The 25,483-nt window shown below is 41.9% G+C and overlaps 1 protein-coding gene across 1 annotated transcript; it reads left to right on the top strand.

The window, feature by feature from the left end:
* Positions 1 to 4: 4 nt before the first annotated feature.
* Positions 5 to 21,357, top strand: ankrd11 (ankyrin repeat domain 11). The gene is made up of 13 exons (XM_070920852.1): positions 5 to 94; positions 2,861 to 2,993; positions 9,096 to 9,269; positions 10,354 to 10,554; positions 10,661 to 10,803; positions 11,149 to 11,296; positions 11,436 to 15,894; positions 16,014 to 18,130; positions 18,185 to 18,693; positions 18,953 to 19,051; positions 19,450 to 19,593; positions 19,716 to 19,808; positions 19,911 to 21,357. The coding sequence occupies exons 1-13, from the start codon at positions 8 to 10 to the stop codon at positions 20,094 to 20,096; spliced, it is 8,493 nt and encodes a 2,830-aa protein (XP_070776953.1). The 5' UTR covers positions 5 to 7; the 3' UTR covers positions 20,097 to 21,357.
* The last annotated feature ends 4,126 nt before the right edge of the window (positions 21,358 to 25,483 follow it).

Genomic DNA, 25,483 nt, shown 5'->3' on the forward strand with positions numbered 1-25,483 from the left:
CTGAACGATGCCCAAAGGTGGGGGTTCTAAAACCCCCCAGCTGGACCACTTCCCACTCAACACCGACATGGTGGAAAAGCAGGGTGGGAAGAAGGTAAGACTGGAAAAACCTACAAACACACACTGTGCTCAATCAGCAAATGTTTGTATACAGCATATAATCCCAGTTTTCTGACACTAAACCACTACATCTGATCAACAGTTATAAAACCGTGGAAGGCCTTACAGACAGTAAGCGAATGTTAGCTAAAATAAATAAGAAAATTGGTTTAGGAAAAGTAGGCAGACGAGCCTTCAATCAGAAGCCCTGGGAACGTTCCCCACAACAGAAAGTATCTGCGCCCCGCCCCCCAAGTGTCCTTCTGCATGATACTTGAGTGTTTTCCAGTTTCAGTGACGCTGTTCTGTGGACGATCCTGCTCTCAGTGGATGAGGCAAACATTATGAATGTTTCCCCATGTCTGTGATGTCATTTATGTCAATGAGGTGATGTTTTGTAGTTGGGCTTGCATTTGTCCCTTAGTTCAATATTTTTCAGTTACCAGAACTAGAAAGTCCAGCTATCAGTAACAAGGTGGAAAAAGTGTAGAACCTGTCTCCAAACATTCCTCCATTTTAAAAGTAAACCAAAAATAATGCCAATCAAAAATGGCACCAAAGATTTTTTGATTTGCTTGGAAATAAAATGGCTAGAGTTGTAAAAGTATGTGGTTTATAGTTTGAATTCTTCTTCTGTAGTTGGCCTGTGCAGTAGCCCAGCTGGGGTCCCTGTAATATACTTGACAGATGAGGAGACATCGAACAATATCCATGTGAACGATTTAATAACAACATACCTGGGTACCAAGATCAAGAATCTTCTCTTATTTACACTTTGCAGGGGCTATTTCATTCGTAACTCAAATTCCTAGTTACTTAGAAATAGTTACTATTTCCCAACTTTACCAGGACCACCTTAATACACAATTGACTTTGTCATAATGGATTGTTGGATACTGATGGCCCGCAAAGAATGCAGTGTTTGTGCCCTTGAAATTCAGGAGTTTGAATTTCTTAGCTACATTCAGAGGCACCTTTTGGGATGGGACAGCCTTGTTGGCCTGTTAGACATATTTGGTCTTGAAATGCAGGCTTTGAAGGTAGCCCCTTAATTTAACGTAGGTACAGTTGTTTGCAGTGGAACAAAGTGTTGGGCGCAGCTTGATGATGTCATGGTGTGTGCCAAATGTGATGCTACCGGCAGCAGCACCAAGAGGCAAAGAGCGAAGAGGTACAGCTTATGCAGGCATGGATTTACAGCCCTCTGCAAAGGATTGCATCAGACACTGGCATGGAGGAAGGGAGGGAGGGAATGAAGCGCACAGGGGTGGGTGGAAAACAGAGTGAGACGAAAAGGCATTGCTAGGAGACCATCAAACAGGGTGTCTTATGAAGGCAGATCTGAGGAAAGTCTCTAGTTGTCAAAGATTTCTTTACATTTAAGTTTTTCAGCAAAAACAACCCAGTCTAACTTTGGTGATTTGACCATTTTCTACCAATGCAATTTGGCTCTGCATTTCACTGTTGAATGTTTTTTTTCTTCACTCCCTTGCATCTCTGTTTCCCTGCTTAGATGTACTGTAGCTTTTGCACATGCCCAGATGTTTACATCATGCTTTTGCATAAATTGTGTGTTTTCTTGTAAAAGCCTTTGTGTAGCTGAGTAGAGACACAGACAGAGAGAGAGGGGAAGGGAGAGAGAGAGAGAGATCAGCTAACTGTAGCTGACACTGTTTGTCTCTACTGTACCATGACATCATAGTCTTATGACTGGGGCAGGGCAGGGGGAGGAGTTCAAAGAGTCGACACATAATGGAAAACCTGCCCTGAGGCTAGAGAGAGATGAGTAGTGGACAGAAGGTAGGACAGAGAAATTAAATGAAATAAAGGGAGCGCGTGTACATTACATCTGACCTGCTCCTGCAGCTCCATTATGAGACCTTAAACCCTCTCTGTACATGAAGCATACTGATTTAAAAACATCTTGACCTTACACCCAAATACACACATTGTATTCTACAAGCACAGTCATTAACTGAAATATCGACTACTGAATATAAGGGGGATGCATTCAGTCTGCATAATATGGACCAGAACCGCACTTGACAAGTAATGTAATGATAAAGGGCACACCACTATATTTACATAGCAATTGTAATCTTAACAGAGCAAAAACTTATACAAAGCCACTGTCTGTTCTGGTGATTAAGACCCTTTAGCTATTTCAATTTGTACCATACATTCCTGCCCATATGTGTTTACACTCATTTAGAAATCCAGTTGTTTTTATTTTTGGCCGTAGATATAGTCCTAGTCCTTTTATTATTGAGTATCTTTTATTTATATATTATTAATACAGCTCTACACTGCACACGTAGGATAAATGTTTACATTAAAAGTAGTAAAGCACTTTAAATATGTTGGATATGAATAGCTTTGAATTTAGGAAATATGGTTTCCTCTAATGTTGTGTTGTGTCCTCTGTTGATAGCAGATACACTTGGGCTTGTGATTGTTTGCAGCAGCTGTAGACCACAGAGCCGAGTCGGCGTCAGCTTCAGCTCAGCCTCCTCTCCCTGCGCCTGGCTCTTTGTCCTGTGGCTGGGGAGCCAGGAATCTAAGGGGAAACTCCATGGAAAAGTTTTGCTCTGCAAAGCCCATAATAGCTAAAAGAGTCAGGGCAACTGCAGAAGGGAGCTGCAGGGTCCACAGCTAGCTCATACTTGTCTGTCTGTAGTGGCCTATGTCTCTTTTGAACTAGTCACACTTAAAACCATGTCATTTAAAGTGTTCTTCATGCTCTGATTTGTCTGTTTCTCAGGATAAAGTGTTGTCAAACAAGACTCCCAAATTGGATCGCAGTGATGGGGCCAAAGAGATGAAAGAAAAGGCTCCTAAAAGGAAGCTGCCCTTCACTGCTGGAGCTAATGGAGACCAGAAAGATTCTGACTCAGGTAAGAGAATATGGGAATGCATGTTTCGACATCTCCACCTCCATGTGACTTTAAAGTGGGAATGAAAGAGGAATGGGAGTTGTTACATCACATCCTCTCAAGCTTGCAGGAAGTAGTTAGGCATGCTCTGTAAAAAGGGGGTTGGGCTTTGTGAAGTGAATGGGCTCCCAGCTCTAGCTTCAACTTAGCTGTGTGTCTGTGGCAGAACCGAGGAATTTGTTCCTACAATCGCAGTCTGAAAGGAGAGGAAGACCACACAAAATCATGATCCAATTAAGTGGGAATTTGTATAACGTACAGTCCTGACCAGGTCTGGCTTTGGTAAGGCTCCGGCTTTGTGTTTTCTTTAATTAGGGAGAGAAGGGCTTCTGCCCATGCTTGTTTGACTTTGGGCTTTAAGGGTTCAGGATTTAGTTTGTTGATAATGGTCCAATTCAGAGACTTTGGTAACAGCCTTCATCATGAGCGCTGGCTGGGTCTCTACATCGGTTTATGTTCTGAGATTACACTTGAAAAAGCAGTGGAAAGCTAAAAGTATCCGTGTTGCAACAGATGACTATTGTGGTTTGGGGTTGAGTTTACTAAGATTGGACATGTATTTTGCAGACACGTGGGGTTGTGTGTAATTACTGTGTAGCTCAAGGTAATTATGAATACGTGGAATGTTTGATTGAGAAGCTCTAACTTGTTTCCTCATTACTCCTTTGATTGGCACTTTTGAATCCCTGTTGTGTTTGTGTGTTTGCGTGTCATTGCCTTTTGCATGCTTACATTTATGTTGCAAGATTATTTGGTGTACTGTCTCTTCAGAAATAATGTACGCTTATTATATATTATTTTATTCTCATTAGTTGGTTTCATATTATTTACCTATTGGCTTTCTTAGGCTGCTTCTCATAGCTTCTCCAAAAAAGAGGTCAACCCCCAACCCCCTCAGTAAAGAGAGGTGTGAACTCTCATCTTAGGAACAATAGCTGGACAGTCTGGCTATTAGTATGCTAATAGCTTGATCTGTTATTGGGTTGGGCTATGGGTCTTTCAGCCCTCAACTTTACCTCCCTGCAGCATATTTTGAACAGAACTGTCTCTTAATAGTTTATTGTGTTTACAAACTTTAGAACCCAGGAAGACTCCAGGCCTGATGCCTTACACAATTCTCACAGTTTATGCAGTCAAGTTGCTAGCATCTGTCTGTCATGTTGGTACTAAGTTTATTAGGATGTATTGCATCACATCAGCAAAATTGTTTTGTCTTAGCGGTGGCTAGCGCAATAGTTGGAGAAGTCATCAGGGTTGGAGAAATGTATTTGCGCTGTATCTTTGCCTGTGCATGTTGTTATTCAGGACTTATGCGTCTGCATACCTTTCTCATCTTCTGCATATCTGTGTTTTATAGTCTGGCTTTGTTGGTTGGCCTTTCAAGTTCTGACCCTGCTGGGTCGGTGTCTAGCCCCTCTGCTAAATTTTACACCTCTGGCACGTCACAGCCCTCACTCAACCACACCCACTACCAACTCTCCATTCCTCTGTGGCTTGAGCTGATGGGGATTAGCTATGACCGTGGGGTATGGTATCGTTTACCAAAATATTCTGCAGTGCTATGTAAGTTTTAGTCTTTTAGAATAACGCTGATTTATTTTATCTATTTTATATTTTGTAGCTATTAAGGACATTCATTGAAAGTCAACACAAAGCTAAAATAATGTGAAATGTTTCAGTCTGCTAAAAAGTGTGTTTTATGTGCAAATATTTTAGATTGGCGATTGTCTCGTAATAGCAATCAGCCAAAAGGGGAATAATATGGAATCAAGTGGTTGTCTTGGTTTAAGAGCTGCAATCTTAAATGTAAGACACCACAAGGAAAATTCTCTACAAAGTAGCTCTTGAATCCTATTCAATCAGTTTCCATCATTGGCTTTCTTTGGTTCCCTTATGAAATGTCTCAGTTATATTCTTTGGAGGTGTTTTTAAAATCTAGTGTTTTAAATTGTCCTCTGGTGAATACCAAATTCATCTGGATGATCAACTCGAAGCTGAGCTTGGGCTGACCTTAAATGGATTTTACATTTCTATAATGGCAGACGAGGCCTTTGCAGTAATGCTGATGTTTTAATACGTATTGCATTGAAGCATGCACATGCAAGTTGTCTGCTTAGTGTTTACAAGTATTGCAAGAGCCTATAAGTGAGCTAGTGGAGGGACGGGAATATGTGCTCATTGTACGCCTGTGGACAGCACACTGTAGATCATTCAAGTTGAAGTTGATCAAAGCCCTCAAAATTTATGCTCATCCCTCCCTTTGCAGAATTGCCAAGCCTCCCTTGACCTCCTCCTGAGGAGCGCTAGACAGCAGCATTCCTCCCTCCTGAGGTCATCTTCCTTCCGCTCTTCCTCCTCATCACCACTATCCACAGCAGCAGCAGTCAGACGTCAGGGATAGGCCTAGATGGTAGAACAATCTTGTCAGATTAAGACTACACCCACGCTAAGAAGGATCTTTCTGAAAATGCTGTTTGCGTGTGAAAGCAACTAGTGTTTTCAGGTCATTTTTTGAGAAAATCTCCATCCTCACTGAACCACCAAAACAATAGGAAAACAACAAAATCTTTTCCTTCTTGCCTCTCCTCTTCTTTTAGTTTGCAAACAACGGAATTGTGAAATACAGTTGTTATCTTCATACGTGAGACAAACACAGCCCTATTACTTTGTTCTGTCACCTCATGCTGTCTCTGATCTCTTAAACTGTGTTTGACTGCAGCCTAACAAACAATTTTGTAGTTGTTGACATATTTTATTGTGCTGAAATGAGTCGATTAATCTATAAATCAATTGACACAAAGTTAATTGACAAGGTTCAAGTTCCTTAAATGTAAGGATATGCTGCTTTTCTCTGTTTTAGATGATAAGAAAATTATTTTGATGAAAATGATGACTTTTAAAGTTTGGCTGTCCTCTCAACATTACTGCCACACAGCACCATACCATGTCTGAGAAGGCTGACGTTATTGGCCAAACAAATGTAACCGGCTTTGTGTTGGTCAGTAAGTCAGTTGCTCTTTTTGTGTCTTTGGATTTGCAATTTATCATAATGTGCTCCAACTCTGTCACTTCAGTCTGTTTTTACAGCCTTCTCAGACATTAATGGTAATTGCAGCAATGACTTTGCCATTGGGTCAGTTGTGCAGTACAATAATGATGGTCAAGTATGTGAACATTGAAGGAAGGTGTGACCTGAGCTATGTAGAATTGTTTGCAAAGTGGTGACAGTGGTTTGCACAGATCTTCAGCTCACACATCTTTACCCACATGTAGATTATAACACTCAGAGATTTGTCTCACACTGGCTCTGAATAAAACCAATGGACAGAAGCCTTACACTTGCCGCATAACTGATTACAGCAATATGCAACAAACGTGGCTGTTAGACAGTGAGGACGGACAGATCATAGCACACCCCTCTATGTTAATAGTGTATATAGTCTCTCTTGCTCAGTACAAAGCTTTGACAAAACATCCTGTTGGCCACTTCCTGCCTCTTCTCCCTTAACTTCCTGTTTATGCAATTTTTATTAGTCCCTAAACAGAACATTGTTTCACTCTAACGTGCTACGGTCAAACATACCTGGTCGGGCAGGTTAGAGTGGTTCTTCTTGTTGTTGGGTCTGTTGGCTAACTGAACCAGACATTCTCTTTGTTTTTGGCGTTAGCTAACACCGTGGTATTGTCTGCCTGCCATATCAAAATCTACCTCTATTATAAGCAGACATTTATGTTTGATGTGGTCCCCTCCCTGGGCTCAGGTAGGCAGTCTATTCATGGGTGACTATCCCTAGCTAGCGTGCTTTCCTTTTTTTATTCTCCTTTTCTCTTATCTTGTTAGTCAAGTTTCAAGCAGTAAAGAGAGTAAGGTTTCAACCCTGTCTCTAAGCTGAGTAATATCATTTTACTCAGACACATAAAAGCCCTAGCAGCGTTCCCTAAATAGACATCCAACTGAAATACATACTATGGTAGCAGGCTGTTATTTTACACACTATGTTGTGTAATTGTTTGTTCCTCTGTGAAATTCAATGATCCACGTGTGCATTTTTGATTCATGTGATGATGAATAATTGTAGACATGCATTGGACACAGTCATGTTTATTCAAACCATCTTTACCATTTTGATCTGGATCTTTCCTTAAATTCACAGAGGGGTTAACCAAACACAAACCATATGAAAGCAAAATCATATCCCATTCTTTTTTAATCATCTGGAACACATTTTGTATGTAGCTGTATCCCACAACATTTCCCACAACATCTTATCAAATTAAAATCACCTACATTTGTACGGGCAGTAGTTGCTGGGTTAAGAAGCTGTCATTTCTGCCTAGATGGTTTACCTTTTAAAGGTTTGAAACAGTCATCATACCTGCTCCAAGTGCCCCATCTGCATTTAGATTTGTGGTACCGGGAATCTGATCTATGTCAGAGATGAGCAGGCCAGTTTCTGCCACTGATGATAGATCTTGTGTTGGAGGCCTTGTATGTTGTTTAGTAACAGTCTTCTATATGGGTGCATCAGGGTCATAACTGCCTTCCTGGTTCCCAATCTTGTAAACTTAGCCTGGAAAAGCTAGCGTAGCACTTTCTCTGTTCTGCTGCTCAAAAAACATGTTTGGACTGCTTCTGTGGTTCTTGCTGTTAAAGTCCTAGCAGAAGGAATGTGTCTAAATGGCAAATGCTTTGGAGAACGTGAGAGTGTATCAAAGAGGGGTGGGGGCACATTAGCTGTAAGCGTTCACAGATGTTAGTGAAAGTTCATCAGCTCTGTGCTTATGACTGGAAAAATCTTTTCCTGGAATGCCTTTAGCCACCGGAAGCGCGAGTCTCCATGCTTCCTTCTTGCCTTATTTACTTGTGTGTTTGTGGCATTGAGCTATGTGGCCTGTCTTGGAATGAGAAAAGTCCCAAAGAAACCAGGCTCAGACACATCCACTTCTATGCTGGTGTCTCTATACATGCACATTTGAATTTGCTGTTTCTTTTTCTCTCTTTGTGGTAGGAGTTTGTATTGTTGCTAGCGTTTTCTTGCTGTGGGAGTTGTGACCCCGCAGTGATGAAGTGTTACAGTCATGTGTAGCTTTCCCCTCTGTAAGGGTCATCATATGGTATGTTGCCACTGAAAATAATTGCTGGGTGTGTCTTTGTGGAGCAGCTGCTTTTGTCCAGTAGCACTGTGTCTCCAGTAAGCCTGGCAGGCAGGCAGGCATGTGGTGACCTTGGCAAGGCCATGTTGAATTGAAATGTAAACCAACTATTTCGTAATAACCGTGGTTGTGCCAAGTCACACCCTCTTTCCCCTCGTCTCGATTCTGGCTGATTGGCTTGGAGACAGACAGACATAAACACACTGCCTGTTGGCCCCTCCCTTCCTCAGGGGCAGCTGGGTAATAACACAAAAGTCACCCCCTGCTACCACCAAACCTCTCACACACTGGGCTACATATACAGTATGTAGTATGTGAGCAAGTATGTTTTGTTTTGTTTTATTTTACAGAGGTTTATTTAGATGATTGGCATGGACACTAGCTGACTTTTGGCAAACGAGAGGGCAAAGTGTGTGTAGTAATTAGAACACCATTTGTTAAATAATTGTTAATTGAATTGTTATTTGCTTTATTGTCTTTTGGTCTGACAGTAAGCAGTCAGACACCAGTAAGGACACAATTTTAAAGTGCTTTTGCTGTTGTTATTGATAATTTATTGACTTGAAAAATTGTTAGGTATTGGGAATATAGATGGGTGAAGGTCTTTGTTCTGTTTTTATGGACAACATGGCAAAAAAGATAATAACCAATAATAACTATTTTAAGTAGTCGTATCGAGAGAGAGAGAGAGTGATAATACATTTACCCAGTGAATAATTTCACAATAATGTTGAATGTCTTATTGGTATAATACTATAACACACCTATTACACTCCCCTTCCACAAGGTTCAGCAAATGAGATTTGTTTGTGTGTGCATGAATGAATGTGTAGTTAAGTGCATGCATACATTGTCTATGTAACCCAATAAAATTAACTTTTTACTTCGCTCCTCTCACTTTTGTTACAGAGAAACCAGGTCCAGAGCGGAAGCGCATTAAAAAGGAGCCCACCAACACCCGGAAGGCAGGCTTGCCGTTTGGAATGGGGATGCCAGGGATCCGGGCCGGGTACCCCCTCTCTGAGCGGCAGCAGGTGGCCTTGCTCATGCAAATGACAGCTGAGGAGTCCGTCAACAGTCCAGGTGCGTGCTTATCATGGAGGCCACGTCTTCTTTGGACGGGTAGCAGACAAGGAAAGAGGGATGGGAGGGCGCTTTTATATGTCGACAGTGTTTGTGTGTGTGGGAGAGCAATGAAGGTGGGCTTAAAGAGAGAGGGGCTGAGGGAAGGGGGTAAGGCATGATGTTGATTGTTTTTGTTAATTTTCTGGAGGTTGAGCAAATGGCCTGCTGTGTTTTTTTGCCACATCTCGGTCATACTCTGTGGCTGGACAGGACCAGTTGAAACTAGTTATACAAGCTAATCCACATTAATTCTCGGTATAGCTGCAATTTAACCGATGCTGTCAGTCAGAAAGTGCAGCCGTAAAAGTCACACATTCGTTCATCTACAGTAGTGGAATTATTTTTCTAAAATACAGCAAGGAATGAGTTGGTCTGGAATCATTGGTGCAGTCTCAGCATCTGAGCCAAATCCCAACAGACAACCAAATGCAAGAGGCCTGCAAGCATTTAGGTTTTGTTTATTTGTTATCTGATATCCTCTCTGCTGTTAAATGATTACTCATAAAATGTACTTCCTCCTTATGTCCTCTCAAATGGTAAATTTATTTTTGGTAGACAAAGTCATTTGGCTGTAAATGTTAGAATTAGATATCTAAAATAGCATTATTGTTGCAACATTGTACTGTTTCTCTTACTGTTGACATTTGAGATAGAATTGGGTTGGTGAGGGCCAATGCATAGCCACTTTGATTTAGATATTAATTCCTTTGTTGTATGCCTGAAGGCATGAACATAGATTAAGTGAGTGTGTTTCAAATATAATTTGGGACAATAGCTGTGCAAACTCAATGATGTAAATGTGATTAAGGCTTGGGTTTAATCTTGTAAATGTGATGAAATGAGCTCAAGTGAAGTAGGTCCAACCACTCTGCTGTTGATTCTTTGAGTAAGATTGCCCCCTTCTGGCTGTAAGCCCTTCAAACAAATGTTATTCATAGTAGTCGTTGAAAAAATAGAAACAACGATAAAAGCAAATTCTTTAAAAATGCGCCGTAAGAAATTGTTCTATTGTGAAAGTTAAGTGTCCATCTTTTACCTACAGACACAACACCAAAGCATCAGTCACAGTCCAGTCTGGGTCAGAAGGGAACGCCAAACTCTGCATCTAAAACCAAAGACAAAGTGAATAAACGGAATGAGAGAGGAGAGACTCGGCTGCACAGAGCAGCTATCCGTGGAGAGGTACGCCGCATCAAGGAGCTCATCAGCGAGGGAGCTGATGTGAATGTAAAAGACTTTGCAGGTGAGAGGCTCTTTGTATAGACTGTCCTCTACTTTGTTCATGTAGCAATATATAGTAATTCATATGTTGCATACAACTCTCATACAGTAATTCTTCTTATGTTTAGGCTGGACTGCATTGCATGAGGCGTGCAACAGGGGGTACTATGATGTGGCCAAGCAGCTGCTGGCAGCCGGAGCAGAGGTCAACACCAAGGGTCTGGATGATGACACCCCTCTACACGATGCATCCAACAATGGACATTTCAAGGTAAGACAGATGCATAGTCAATAAAGGCAGTTCATGTCTGAATTCACTGAACATTATTACCAAAATAGTAAAGAACAAAATCACATTTCTTAATTCAGAAGGCTAAGTAATAGAATTAGTTGACTGAAAGTCAATGGTGGTAGAGTTTCTAGTCTTTCTCTTGAGATCATTATTCTGTCTGTCAAGGTTATTGATGGATCATGCATAAGACCAAATAATAATCGTGAAGCTACTGCTACATTAACTTTGTAACCTTTGACCTCTATATTCTGAACCACAAGAAAACTTGGTCATATGACCTTTTAAATTGTAATTTATATTATGAAATGATTTGTTTCGTTTCAGGTGGTTAAGCTACTTTTACGGTATGGAGGGGACCCACGTCAAAGCAACAGGAGAGGTGAAACACCGTTGAAGGTTGCCAACTCTCCAACTATGCTGAATCTATTGCTGGGGAAAGGCACTTACACCTCAAGTGAAGAAAGTTCATCAGGTATGTAACATTAAATCTTTGTGTCACCTAATTACATGACTGTTATAAGTTATTTAAGTATTATTATTATTAGTGTAGATGGGGCTGAAAGTGTTACATTAAAATGTGTATTGATTGTGCCTCTTTTTACTTCACACAGAATCCTCAGAGGAGGAAGATGCGCCCTCATTTGCCCCGTCCAGCTCTGTCGATGGCAATAACACAGACTCAGAGTTTGAGAAGGGCCTGAAATTGAAAGGGAAATCCGTAGACCCTCCTAAATCTGCTGTCACACCCATCAAAGATGAATACGAATTTGATGAGGATGATGAGGAGGAACGTGTCCCTCCTGTGGACGATAAGCACCTGTTGAAAAAAGACTTCCGTAAGGACCCGGTCAGCAAGGCCAACAGCTTCATCTCCATACCCAAGATGGAGGTCAAAACCTATTCCAAAAGCAACTCGCTCACACCAAAGAAAACTGTCAGGCGGATCATCTCCGACAGTAACAGTTCAGACGAGGATGATAGGACGTTGTGTTTCACACCGGCGCCTACGCCACGGCAACAAGCCCAGCAAACAAATACCAAGACTAGAGACTCTGGCAGCATGAGCTCTAAACAACAGAAAGACAAGAATAAAGTCAAAAAGAAGCGGAAGAAGGAGAGTAAAAATAATGTCAGTAAAGAAGTCAGGTTTGGTAAAGTCAATGACAAATTCTGTACATCTGATTCTGATTGTGGAGATATGGAGAGTGAGGATGATAAGGGCTCAAATAGTATTAAGGACTCTTCTGCAACGAGCCTGAAAGAATCCCCTGGCTTTAATGCATCCTCCTCCTCTTCCCATGGAAACTTGAACTCTCAGAAACAAGTACCATCATTAGCAGAACAACATCCAAAGCAGTGGAGGACAGATGGCTGGAAGACTGTGTCATCTCCTACATGGTCAGACGTCAGTTCTCTCTCAGATTCAGTCAGAACAAGACTATCCAGTGAGTCTGACTACTCCTCTGCTGATTCTAGCGTAGAGTCAATAAAACAGGTTAAGAGGAAAGCGCAAGAGAACAAAAAGAAGAATAACAATGTGCACAGCAACACAGTAGATAAGAAAAATTCTGAGCCCTATAAAAACTCCAATGCAGAAAGTGCGGTGTCCAAAGCCGATGTAGATGGCAAAGTGCTGAAAAAGCATAAAGTGAAGCACAAGCACAAAAATAAGGAAAAGGACAAAGCTCCCAGTCTAGTGCTTAATCAAGACATGAATGAGAAATTTGTCAAGAGCTATTCTTTTGATTTTGATGATTCAAGGCAGAAGTCCCTAATTGTTGAGTCAGAATCGCCAGCTGAGAGCAAGGTTAAGTTATCCAAACACGAAAAAGACCATTCAAAAAAGGAGGATAGGCTTTCGAAAAGCAAGTCTGAGGATAAGGATTGGTCATCTGGAAAAGACCTGCATAGAACAGCAAAAGAGGAGAAAAATAAGAAAACAAAGGACTCCACCAAGGACAAGACGAATAAGGAGGAGAGGGAGAAGCCTGTAAAATCTGACAAGGATAGAACTGTCAAGGAGAAGGAGAAGCCCAAGGAGGATAAACAAAAGGCTCACAAAGAGGAGAAAAAGAAAAAGTCCAAGGAGAAGTCCTCCTCAAAGGCAGACCGGAAAAGTGAGCAGAAAGAGGAAAAGCATCTCAAGGTGGACAAGGAGAAAAACACCAAGGAGGAGAAGGAGAAATGTAAAAAAGACAAAGCACAGAAAGAAGAGTCTGAGTACGAAGGCTATGATGTTAACAACCGTTTCCTTAACCTGGAGGACACAAAGCTCAGTGCCTCAGATGACCATCATGACAGATGGGGCTCCGAGATGTCCTCTGACTCCTCCTATGGAGATGACAGCTGGGACGCTCCTGTCAAAGAGTACAAGGAATACAAAGCCAACAACGCTGTTAAACTGATTGTTGAGACTGTTAAGGAAGAGACAAGGAGGAAAGAAAACAAAGTCAAGGACAAGAAATCAGATCACAATGAGAAAAGATCGGATAAAGAAGCCACTTCTAAGAAGAAAGACAAAGACTCTTCAGAAAAGACAAATGACAAGAAAAAAGATTGGTCAGAAAAACAAAAATTAAACTCCAGTCACTCTGTTGAAAAAGAAAAGAAGCGGAAGGAGTCCACAGAAACACTCAAAGACAAAAAAGACAAGGATTCTCTGGACAGCAGTCGAGACCGTAAAGATTCATATGAGTTCATGAAGGAAAGAAAGGACATAAAACTCAAGCCGGAATCTATTAGAGACGAATATGGCAATGATACTTTCTTCAAAGACATTGATGCTGTCAGTAAATCGTGTGATATCAGAGAAAGAAACCACTCTGGAAAGGATAAAGAAAAGAAGAGTGAGGGAATGGAAAAGCGAGAAAAGACAAAAGCTGACAAGCACAAAGAGAAAACAAAAGACAGAGGAGCTGATCAGGAGAAGGATAAAAGTGAGAAATGCTCCACAGAAAAAGCTGTCAAGGAAAAGGATGCAGACCGGGTCACCAAAGACAAGAAGGAGGGAGCCAAAGACAAACACAAAGAGTCTCATGGCAAAGACAAAGATCGAAAGATGTCTTCAGAACAGACCAAGGACAAGAAAGAAAAGGCCTCTCAAGACAAACATGCTGATAGGGAGAAGGATTTCTTGGAGGTAAAGAAGGAGGAAAGAAAAACTGAGAAAATCCGAGAGAAAACGTGGTACAAGATAGCTGACATATTCACTGATGAAAGTGATGATGATGAGGACAGTTACAATGGTGGTGTTGCACTTGTGTCTGACTCCATCAGAAAAGACTCAACACCTGATCAGGATGAGCTGGATCACTTCCCTTCAGAAAAAATTAGAAAATCTTCTGCAGAGGCTAAACATAACACAGAAAAGGCAAAAGACAAAGAACACAAAGAAAAGAAGAAAGAAAAGGCCACATTTGACACAGGTAAAGAGAGGAAAGGCTCCCTAGAGAAACACAACAAAGACAAGAAAGATTCTGTTGATGCAAAACACAAAGAAAGAAAAGACAGAATGTCAGTTGACTCAAACCAAGAGAAGAAAAATAAGCAGAAGCTTTTGGACAAAAGGGACACCAGTGAGGAAAAGACGAAGAGCAAATATAAAGACAAGCTGGACCATTCTAAGGAAAGGAAACCCTCAAAGGGCAGTGGTGAGAATGAAAAGTCCCTCTTGGAAAAATTGGAAGAGGAAGCTATGAATGACTACAAGGATGACTCTAATGACAAGAACAGTGAAATCTCTTCAGATAGTTTCACTGACAGAGGTCATGAGCCAGTCCTCACTGCTTACTATGACTCAATCAGCCTCACTGATGTGTCTGAGGACAGGAGAGACTCCCTGTCCATATCTACACCTCAGGACAAGTTCAGAGAGAAAGAGAGGCATCGACATTCCTCTTCCTCCTCGTCCAAGAAAAGCCATGACAAGGAGAAAGAAAAGGTCAAGAAGGACAAAGGAGACAAACGTGACAAGACAGAGGAAATCAGAGAGTCCTACAGCCGCAGAGAGAGCCTACCTTTTGAAAAAGAGCCCATGCCTCTAGAGGCAGACCCTTACACATTCCCATATGGAGGTAAGGGAGACGGTGAAGATGACTTTGATAAAACATTGGAATTTGAAAAAGAAATGTCCAAAAAGGATAAAGACAAAGCAACAGGTGTCATCAGTGACAGAATGAAGGACAAAAAGAAAAAGGAGAAACATAAGGAAAAAATTAAGGAGGAGAAAAATAAGTACATTGATGGATTTGGGTCATTTAAACACTCCAAAGAGGATGTGAAGTCAGGGTTGAAAGATAGCCCACAGGTCACTGTTCTGAAAGACAGGTCAAAAGAAGAAAGTCCTAAATTTGATATGAAAAAAGACAGAAATCGTGATACATTGGACAAAGACAACAGAATGGACCACAGTAAATCTAAGGCTAAGGATGAAAATGAAAAGATCACTCAGTCCAAAGACACAGTGCGGAAAGATAATCGTCCACGAGAAAAACTGTTGGTGGATGGTGATTATCAAATGACAAGTTTTGGTCAGATGTTGAGTCTAAAAGACCAGGAGATTGAAGAGCGCCACAAGAGACATAAAGAAAGGATGAAGCAGATGGAGAAGCTGAGACCCAAGTCAGGGGACCCTAAACTCAAGGACAAAACCAAGTCCACAGAGGAAGTACGGAAAAACCGCAGTGAATTATCATCAAAGAAATCCAACAGTCTGGAGTCTGGTCTTAAAGAGAAAAGGCTGAAGGATGTGGGTCTCCCGGCCCAAATGATGTCCCCCGGCAGGAAGTTCCAGCCTACTGACAGCCAAAACTCAAAAGACTGGCTGGCTGGCCATCAAATGAAGGAGAACCTCCCAGCTTCTCCCAGGCCAGATCAAAACAGGCCAACTGGTGTCCCCACACCAACATCTGTCATCTCCTGCCCCAGCTTTGAGGAAGTAATGCAGACTCCACGTACCCCATCTTGTAGTGCAGAGGATTACCCTGACATTATGTTGGATGGGTTGGACTGCCAGAACTCATCCGCTATGACTATGTCAATGAATGCCTGCTCCCCATCCTTCTTTGAAAGGTATTTATATGCTTACGTACTGTATTGTACTCTCCTGTTTTGGTCATTTTTAGTGTTTTGTACTCTGTTTAATGTGACATATTTTCTAATGTCTCATCTTTCTATTGTCCACCCAGCAGGTACTCAAACTCTCAGAGTTTCCAGGAGGGCACCTGCCCTACCCCTGCGAAGAACCTCCAGCTGCCACTTGTCAGCCGTTCTGCATCCTCTGACGTCCGCAGGCCTCTCGAGGATGAGTTCAAGGCTGAGGCTGACAAGTTCCTTCGACAGCAGAGTGATCCAGCAACTGAATTTGATCCTTCATCTTCCCAAACTCTAGATGACAAATCAGCAACTGTGGATAGGCTGGAGTGTCTGTCATCTCCCTATTTCTCCCCAATTAGAATGTTGTCCCCTCGGCTGGAGCCAGCCCATCCAGCACCAGATGTGTCTGCACCAACTCTTGCTGGCACCGAGGGTAATGAACACCTTCCTGAAAATGTATACAACAGTTTCTTGCCCAAACCCTCGACACCAGTTCACAGGCCAGACCCCCAGGAGCCCTGCTTCGACATTGCTGCACCACCAACCCCAGCTCCTGCTGCTTTGCCACCCCTGGACATAGATGATATCTCTGAACCTCACCACAGTGAGCCTAATCTGGTCCTCTCAGATCTTCCTTCTGTCACAGAAGAACAAGAGCAGGAAGAGGAGGATGAAGAAGAGGAGGATGATGAGGAAGAAGGTGATATGGGTGATATGGATGAGAGAGCTGATGGAGACCACTGTGTAGTGGAGGAGCCAGAGCAAACAAGGGAGCCATTCTCCCCTCCCGTTGAAGACCCTCTGAGGAAGAGCTGGCCTACAGAGTCTCCAGACCACCAGGATACAGAGGTCCACCAGCTCTCCCCCACACACTCTGCACCAAACCATGGAGAGAACTGTTTTGATCACAGCATGGGTTGGAATCCTGATATGGACCTCAAATCTCCCCACAGGACATATGGGGAGATAGAGGCTGCTGTCTCCAAAATAACCAGTCCTTACTCCCATTCAGACAGTGACATGCAGCACTTGTCTGCACACCCCTCTGTTACTCCACCATATGCTACCTGGAATAGGTGGCACAAAGAGGACCCAGAGGACTTTGATGAGCAGAAGGAGGCTGTGGCTGACATCCCCTCTCCAGAGAGGCCTGATGCAGCTATTGATGGGGAACCCAACTATTTAAACACCTCATCATCCTCCAATAGGCTGGAGTCTTTCTTCCACGACTGTAACAAGCCTAGCATAGAGGATAGTCACCAGATGGACACTGAGTCAACATGTGTAGAACCAGACAGCAGACAGACCACACTCGGCTTCAGTGCTACAACTGATGAACACATGGTTCCAGCTGTGGGCCCTGAGCCTGTGGTGCCCTGGGCAGACCCATTCGCAGCTGATGCAGATGAACTGGATGACCTGGGACCGTTCTCCTTGCCTGACCTACCACTACCAGACAAGTCTGAAGAAGCTGAGTCTCGAGACCCAGAACCAAGTGACCACAGTAAGACTGTGACGACCCATATTAGACATACCATTACAGACAGAGATGACCCAGATATAATGGAGGTGGACTTACCAAACCTGGCTAAGACTCCATGCCCTGCTGGAGACTTAGGTTTAGAGGAACCTACTGGACAAGACTTAGTTGTACCGTCACCACATGCCAATTTCCAGCAAGAGTTAGATCCTGAGCCACAGAGTGTGCCGGTCAACAGCTCTATGTCCCTGACACAACAACAGGGCAGCATGTTGGAAAGAAAAGGACCTTATGGAGGACCTGATGAGTCAGATCCCAATATGTTGTATTCATCTGTGAAATCAGATACCAGTCAGCAGCATCACATACAGATCCACTCCCTCACTGAGTCATTGCAATCACCCATGGATTCAGTGTCTGCTCTTAAGTCAGAGGTGAGACAGGAGGACATGCCTGAGCCCGTAGCAGAATCCGTGTCATGCAGCCCTCTTCCTCAGCTCCCAGTGGCAGTCACCCTCTCCAGCACAGTGGAACTACCAGACCCTCAGGAGACCACATCCAAGCTAACACCAGTAACCCTGACCACTGTGTCCACCACAGTAGATATCCCCAAGAAGGTGGATGAAATCCCTCAAAGGATTACCCGCAATCGCGCCAAGAACAATCCCTCTGCTGCTGCTGTCCCTCCTACCTCCAGCGTAATAACCTCGACTGCCACCCCTGTAACGACCAGTCCAGCAGTAAGCATTAATACGATTCCTACTATAACACCGACACCCACCTCAGCCTCTTCCCTGTCAGCTCTGAAGAAAGACAAAGAATCTATGCTTAGTGTCTCCTCTACTGCATCTAATTCAGCCCCAGTGTCTGTACCTACTTCTTTGACAACTTCTGTGCCAGTGGTTCTCAGTAAGACGACAAAAGGTCGCCCTCTCTCCATGGACGAAGAGGAATCTCAGACCCAGCACCCACGGAAGAGGAAATTTCCACGTTCTGCTGGGCAGCAGGTCCAAGTCCAGCTGGTTAACACAGCCATGCAGCAGACCAGGGAAATGATTCAACAGACTTTGGCTGTAGTAGTTAATGCCATCAAGCTGGACGATATTGAGCCCTACCACAGTGACCGTTCCAACCCTTACTTTGAGTACCTGCAGATCAGGAAGAAGATTGAGGAAAAGAGGAAGATTCTATGCTACATCACCCCACAGGCCCCACAGTGTTACGCAGAATATGTGACTTACACCGGCTCCTACCTGTTGGATGGCAAGCCCCTCAGCAAGCTCCACATACCTGTTGTAAGTTATGATGTCTTTACCTTTTCCCTAATGATATAGCCAGAGTAGTGAGTAGGTTTAAAACAGTGTAGAATAAATGTCAGCTTCTGCTAACATTTCATTTTTGAGCAGTAAAGCAATTCAAAAGACATACATTAGTTCTAGACATAAATACTATATCTTATTGTAGTAACGTAAACAAACCTTTTTTTCATACTGTCTGTTCTTGTTTAATAGGGACATAAGGTATATAATACTCTATGTTGTGTTTGCTCATCAGATTGCCCCACCTCCATCACTGTCAGAACCTCTGAAGGAGCTCTTCAGACAACAGGAGGCAGTGAGAGGGAAGCTCAGGTTGCAGCACAGCATAGAACGGGTAAGGAATATACTCTGGATCATTATATAGGCTTATTTTCAATCCTTAATTCACTCATTGCTCACTCTTTGTCCCTGCTTTCGTACATACAGCTACACACATGTGCACTTAACACTGTGAGCACTTGTTTGATGAAAGATCAAAGCCTGCATTTAATAGAAATGCAAGTGAAATCTGCATACCTCCTACTCAAGGTTGAGCCAGAGTGAATTGCAGATACAAAACTATTTCATCTCTCTCGCTAATTAAGTGATGACCATTTCTTTGAAACAAACGTAGCAGCTTTGTTGATCAAGGGCCATTTCTATTAACCCCACCAACCAGCCTGCAGGTCAGCCTGATGTCCAACTTAATATCTAATATTAATTTTCTTTCTCTCTTTTGCTTAATATTCACAGGAGAAGCTGATTGTTTCATGCGAGCAGGAGGTTTTAAGGGTCCACTGCAGAGCAGCCAGGACAATAGCCAATCAGGCTGTGCCATTCAGTGCCTGCACTATGCTGTTGGACTCTGAAGTATACAATATGCCATCAGAGAGCCAGGTAGGAAATATATGAACATACCCTTAAGTGTCAAGTCAATTATAACTGATTTTTATTTGAGGCATCCAATTATTACTTGATCCATTACTTAATCTACATTGTAACTTGGTGTATATTCTCAGGGTGATGAGAACAAATCTGTGAGAGATCGCTTCAACGCTCGTCAGTTCATTTCCTGGATCCAGGATGTGGATGATAAATATGACCGCATGAAGGTAAATATCGGCATTCTGCAGTTATGTCTTCAGTTAAAGGCATTGATGCCATAATCTTGTGTATATACCAAGTGGATTTATATTTGGCTTCTCCTCCCCCAGACATGTTTGTTGATGCGACAACAGCATGAGGCAGCAGCCCTCAACGCAGTGCAAAGGATGGAGTGGCAGTTGAAGGTCCAGGAGCTGGACCCAGCAGGGCACAAGTCCCTCTGTGTCAACGAAGTGCCGTCCTTCTACGTGCCAATGGTCGATGTCAACGACGACTTTGTCCTGCTGCCTGCATGACACACGTGCTCACAGATAGAGAGCAAACTTCGTCTGAATCACTTCTTCTCAAAGAGACTTCGTTGAACCGAACGAATGGAAAGGGCTAGCAAGTTTGAAAGAGGACTTTAGACAGGAAAAAATTATATTCTATAGAAAAAGAGTAAAGATGAAAAACTTGCTCTCAATTCCCTTCCGTGAAGAAGGAAACATGTTTTTACTGGGGAAAAGAAAATACACAACTTGCACTTTCATCCTCAAAGTTTTTACGCTTTTGTTTGATCAGAGTGTGAGAAGCAGAAACAGTTTTTGCTTTGAGGCTCTGACTTTGGGACACAACTCCTCAGTGCTCAGTTACGGTGAGACAGGGGACAGAGATATATTTTCTGAGTTCGTTTTTCGGTCCCTGCTTCAATAGACCCACCACCACCACTGGGAGGAGGTATCAGAGAAGAGCTCTCCCAACAGCGTGTTGCCTGTCCGGACGGAGGACTGAGGAGAAGCCTCCCCTGTTGACCCAGGGCTCCTGGTGGGCCAGGAGAACTACAGACAGAGTCCAGCGCTGACCCAGAGGTAGTCAACAGAGCCGTGGTGCATCATGTGGATCTTTAATGTGTATCTACAGCAAGACAGCTGGGATGGACAGACCAGGAAGCTAGAACCAGCCGCTGATGGTTTTTTCGGGGCTATAAGACCGTATACCCAGAGGAGGCCCTCTCTGTTCACACTGCACCAGGCCTAGCTAAACAGTAGTGCAACAGAGCCTGCAGCAGGTTGGAATACAGCAGAGGTTTAGCAATATGTGTGCACGTCGGGGCCCAGTGTCTGAGAGGAAGAGACTGACCCTGCAGCCTCTCAGCCTGGCTAAACAGAAGAGGACAGGCATGGATCTCTGAGGACAGACCGGAGTGCTCCTCAGCCACCCTGCTTGCTCCAACACAAACACATCAGACCGCCATGGACTGCAAAAACACCGCGGGACAACCAGAAGAAACATAACGAATGTTGAGATTCAAAGAGACTATTGAGAAATTGTGGTTTGGCAGGAGGAGAGAAATATTGTTTTTGTCTATTTCTTTACTTGGGCATTTCATTGTTTCTGAGGAAGTGACTTGAAACACTACAGAGCCAATATTAGTTTAATGGAAAAAAACAAAAGAAAAATGAAAAAAAGTTGTATTCCGTAAATTATGTACAGTTTTTATATTCGTTAACCAATGTATTCTTGCTGCCTTCTAGATAATTTATTTTGCCACACATTACTGCACAGTTGTAAATAACCTATGTACTGTAATATCACTCAGTTAAGTGTAAAGAAAAAACATAAAAGAAATAAAAAGTATCTTTTTATGTACAGTTCACTTTTGGGCAGCACTTTCCCCCCCCCCTCATATCCATGGGCCAAAATGTGTACACGATTCTGTCAGTATTTGAAAGACTCCAGTGCACAGTTGTATAATCCCATTTCTAGATTCAGTCATGGGTTGAGGAAGACCAACTCACCTGGACGTGGATCACCACAACTCACAAATAGCTGACAGAGAACACTTCTGGATTAAACCGGCCTCCCACAGGCCAGCCACCATATAGTCCCTCAGATGTAGCAGAATAGTTGTTGAGGATTTATTTAAAGAATAGACAGAGGATTATTATTCATTGCTTTACTACACAATTATATCTGAAAAAATTCGAACCAAGAAAATGCCTTTTTCAGTGAAAAAAAAAATGTACTCATTGTTGGGCAAAGTCACATAGATATATATGGGTGGGATGAAAGTTGGAGAGATGTCATTCACAAGCAAAACCATCATGTTAATGTAGAATGGTTTCAAATTCATTTTTCCTGTTTTTAATTTACAAAAATTGGACTGAAATCATTTCTAATCATCACAAAACATCATCGTCTAAAATCAACAGGACACAGGTCTTTCAGCACACGTTCTCCCAGCATGTCTGCTTTTCATATTAAGTAGACTGAAGAGTTGTAACAGCCACTGAAAGGTTTCATTCCATACTGACATGGTTTTGTCAGTCTGTCTGCCCCTTGTCCGATATTTGAGAGCAGCTTACTTTCTAGGTGCTGTTCCAACTTTACTCACTGGGTGGTACCAGTGTGTCAGAAAACTCCTGAACCTTATTTGGCTTTGCATGATACCTGTGGCCTTTCACTTGAATGGGTGTTTTTAAATATATTTAAATTTTATTATGGCCTATAGGGAGTTCAGTTCCCATGTAGGATTCCAGTAAAACTAAAAATCATAACAGGCTTAAACCTTAAGCTCCAGTCACATCAGCCTATTAATTTTTATCAATGTTTAATCTACAATGGGTTTTGGCTAGTGTTGTCAGGGATTTTAAATTTTAGGTTACTTATATTACTCTGTTGCGTGGTGGCATTTGCCATAGTCATGTTTTTTGTGTCAGGCCCAAGCAGACAGTTACGAGACTTAAATCTTCTCAGAATGAACCAAAAAGTGGACTGGCATTAACACAAACAGTGGAGCGGAAAGAAATAGCTTAATGCTGAATAGATCTCTTTTTTTATCGTCCTCAATTAAAAATCCCATTGAAATGTTGATTTGTGATGATTCTCTATTTTTAGCTGGTCTTGGGCTTGAAAAGCTTTCCCGACCTACCACATAGGCGGCCCGTCTGTGTGTGAGAGCTGCTCATGTATCCTGATGGCAATATTATCTGAAACTTTTAAGGTATTTACACACTGTCAGTCAGCATAGCTGTGTATGGTATGTCTAGTCAAGTGCAATGGTTGTTACTATTACACTGTGCAGACAAGGTGGCTAGATGTATAGTCCTGGATATTTTTGAGAGATACACACATCCTGGTTGGTATACATATACATGCATATTTGGATACAGATAGCCAGAAATTTGGTTTTTAAACCCCTGTTTGTCATGTTTTTGTTTTTATTTTCTTGTTGGTTTCTTACACCGTTTTGGGGGAAGAGGGTTAAGGGTGTCTTTTGTTCACAGAATCCTTGTGTGTGTGTTTTTTTGTTTTTTTTTAGCTCAGTGTATGTAGTTTTGAATGTTGTTGTGTTTATCTTAGGGGTTTTTTTTTTGTTCCTGTACAAAGCATAAACACCAGTGGCATGTCAATCACATTGCTTATCGAGCAGAATGTATACCGTTACTATGCCCTGACCGACCACACCCTCTCACTATTGTTTACAAGACATCAAGTGTGTTTCTGTTTCATGTGTCATCTTTTGTAACGGTTTAAGCCCTGCCTTTGTTTTTACTTCTGTAATCAATTTGAACCACAAAGGCTTGAAATGGTGATGGTTGACATAACTGACAGGCGATTTCTCCCCCCAGTCTGCGGTACACCGCTGCACAGAGCAATAGACTAAACACATCCATCCCCGTTGATTCTCCAGTGTGAATATTCAACTAACAAAAGAGTGATTTCTGGGTAAATTGAATACGGACACAAACACACATCAGTCCTCAGATGCACAGTAGAGCACTTGGCCGTGGTGATACAGATGCTAGCCTGACACCACCTCAGTCAGCAACATATTACCTCTACTCTCCTCACATTCACTCATAATGTTTATTTTAGATTTGTTATTTGTTGTTTTTTCTTACTGGACATAAATATACATAATTGCTATTTTTTCATTCTATAGAATCACGATTTCAAGCCTTTTTTTTCTAGTTTTCGTTTGTTTTCTTTTGTTTTGTTTATTTTTTAATTAAAACCCAGACTGTAGCTATTTCTTTGTTCCTTTTTAGAGTGGAAAATGACTAATAAAAAGCATGGAGAACTACTCTTTAAATGGTGAGAAATAACCTATTTATTATCTTTTTTTTTTTTTTTTTTCTGACACCTGTGGTATGTTTTGAGTTGAAGTTGGTCTCCGCTGTGTAAATTTTCCTCCTTGTAATGCGTGAAAGAGACATACTGTACATAGCTCTGTAAATAAAACCTCCCAGGACGTTTTGCACCCTTCTCTTTGTACTAGTCTGAAAAATTGCGTAGAATGTGGGGTTCTAACAGCAACGAGCTGCGTGCGCTTGCTGCAGGTGATTATGATGTAACAATGTAACATTTTTTTATTTGTACAATGTAGTTTATTTGTGTACATATTGTTGGAGCAGCTAAGAGGGGGGGGGGGGGGGTATGAGGGGGTTGTTGATGCTATTGTCAGTGCTGTAACAGAAATCCAGTACTTTCACCTCTAGCTGTCGTTGATTTCCTGCAAAAAAATTAAAGACAAAAAAAGACATAAAAAAACAAAAACGCGAGAAACTGAAAACGAGGATGGATGGGAAAAAAAGACTAAAACTGAAAAGTAAAAATTCTAAATTGTTATTTTCTACAGTTGCATGTACAGAGAGCGCGAGAACTGCTGTTGTTCCTCAGAGATTATGTTCGTTAATAAAATTTTGAAATATTACCGGCCGTCCTCTGGTTCTTGATTTTGTTGTTTACATTGTCTTTGTCGTGATGTAACCGTATCATAAAGTTGCCACTGAAAATTTCTTAAAAATGTCTACTCATAAGAAAACATAGGCTACATTTCAAAATATAACTTTAGATAATGAATATACATTTAAATAATACCATTTATCTCAATATAATGACCAACCAAACTATTATGGTGGCCACATGTAGTCCAAGAGATAAGTTTCTATTGATAGCTGGATGAAGTAACCATGTTTGCTGTCGGAAATCTTTAGTGTGAGCAAAAGATGTTTCACAGTCCAAATGTTTGAAATGCCTTCCCTGGCATGGCTGCAAGATTTGGTACTTATGAGTTCAGTCCCCTGACAGATTACATAATTTTACCAAACCTATTTATGGCTTTGACTGCAGTTAACATCAAAAAATGCACCGTCACAACAGTTCCTTGTGACTTGTTTAGTTTACTGTTGTGAATGTGAGTGTTGACTTTCAGTATACTAAGAGTTTCAATATTTCTTGTCAAAGCCAGAAGAACAAATGCAAGTCACCTGCTGAACTAGTGCAAAGTATCCCTAGATCCTGAGTCCAGCAATCCCAACTGATCCACTGATCCCACTACAGACAGTGTCAAGTAACACTATATCCATATATAAATATTAACTCCAGGCTGAATAAACCCGCAAGATCTAGGCTGATTACTACTGAGGGCAGCGTAAAACTGATGACAATAATAAACTTTTTACACTGCACTTATCGAAACAAAGTTTCCATGCTTCCACCAATTAAAACACTTCAGGGCCACAAATGCAACAAAGAGACAAATAAAATCAGGCAATTCAAAGTACAAAAGTGAGTATAATGATATATAATTAACAATTTACATAACAATAAGATAAGATTAAAAAAGAAGAATAAACTAAAGCAGATGATAGTTATATGAGATTATGGATCATTCTTAGAATATGTCATGTTTCCCAGG

The sequence above is a fragment of the Enoplosus armatus genome, chromosome 1 (assembly GCF_043641665.1).
Source record: "Enoplosus armatus isolate fEnoArm2 chromosome 1, fEnoArm2.hap1, whole genome shotgun sequence".
Lineage (NCBI taxonomy): Eukaryota > Metazoa > Chordata > Actinopteri > Centrarchiformes > Enoplosidae > Enoplosus > Enoplosus armatus.

What these genes read in the sequence shown, in the direction of transcription:
- ankrd11 (XM_070920852.1), top strand. Translation starts at nt 8, where the DNA reads ATGCCCAAAGGTGGGGGTTCTAAAACCCCCCAGCTGGACCACTTCCCA. An exon ending in GGAGTCCGTCAACAGTCCAG is followed by an intron (nt 9,270 to 10,353) that starts GTGCGTGCTTAT and finishes TTTTACCTACAG; the next exon opens with ACACAACACCAAAGCATCAG. An exon ending in ATATGCCATCAGAGAGCCAG is followed by an intron (nt 19,594 to 19,715) that starts GTAGGAAATATA and finishes GTATATTCTCAG; the next exon opens with GGTGATGAGAACAAATCTGT.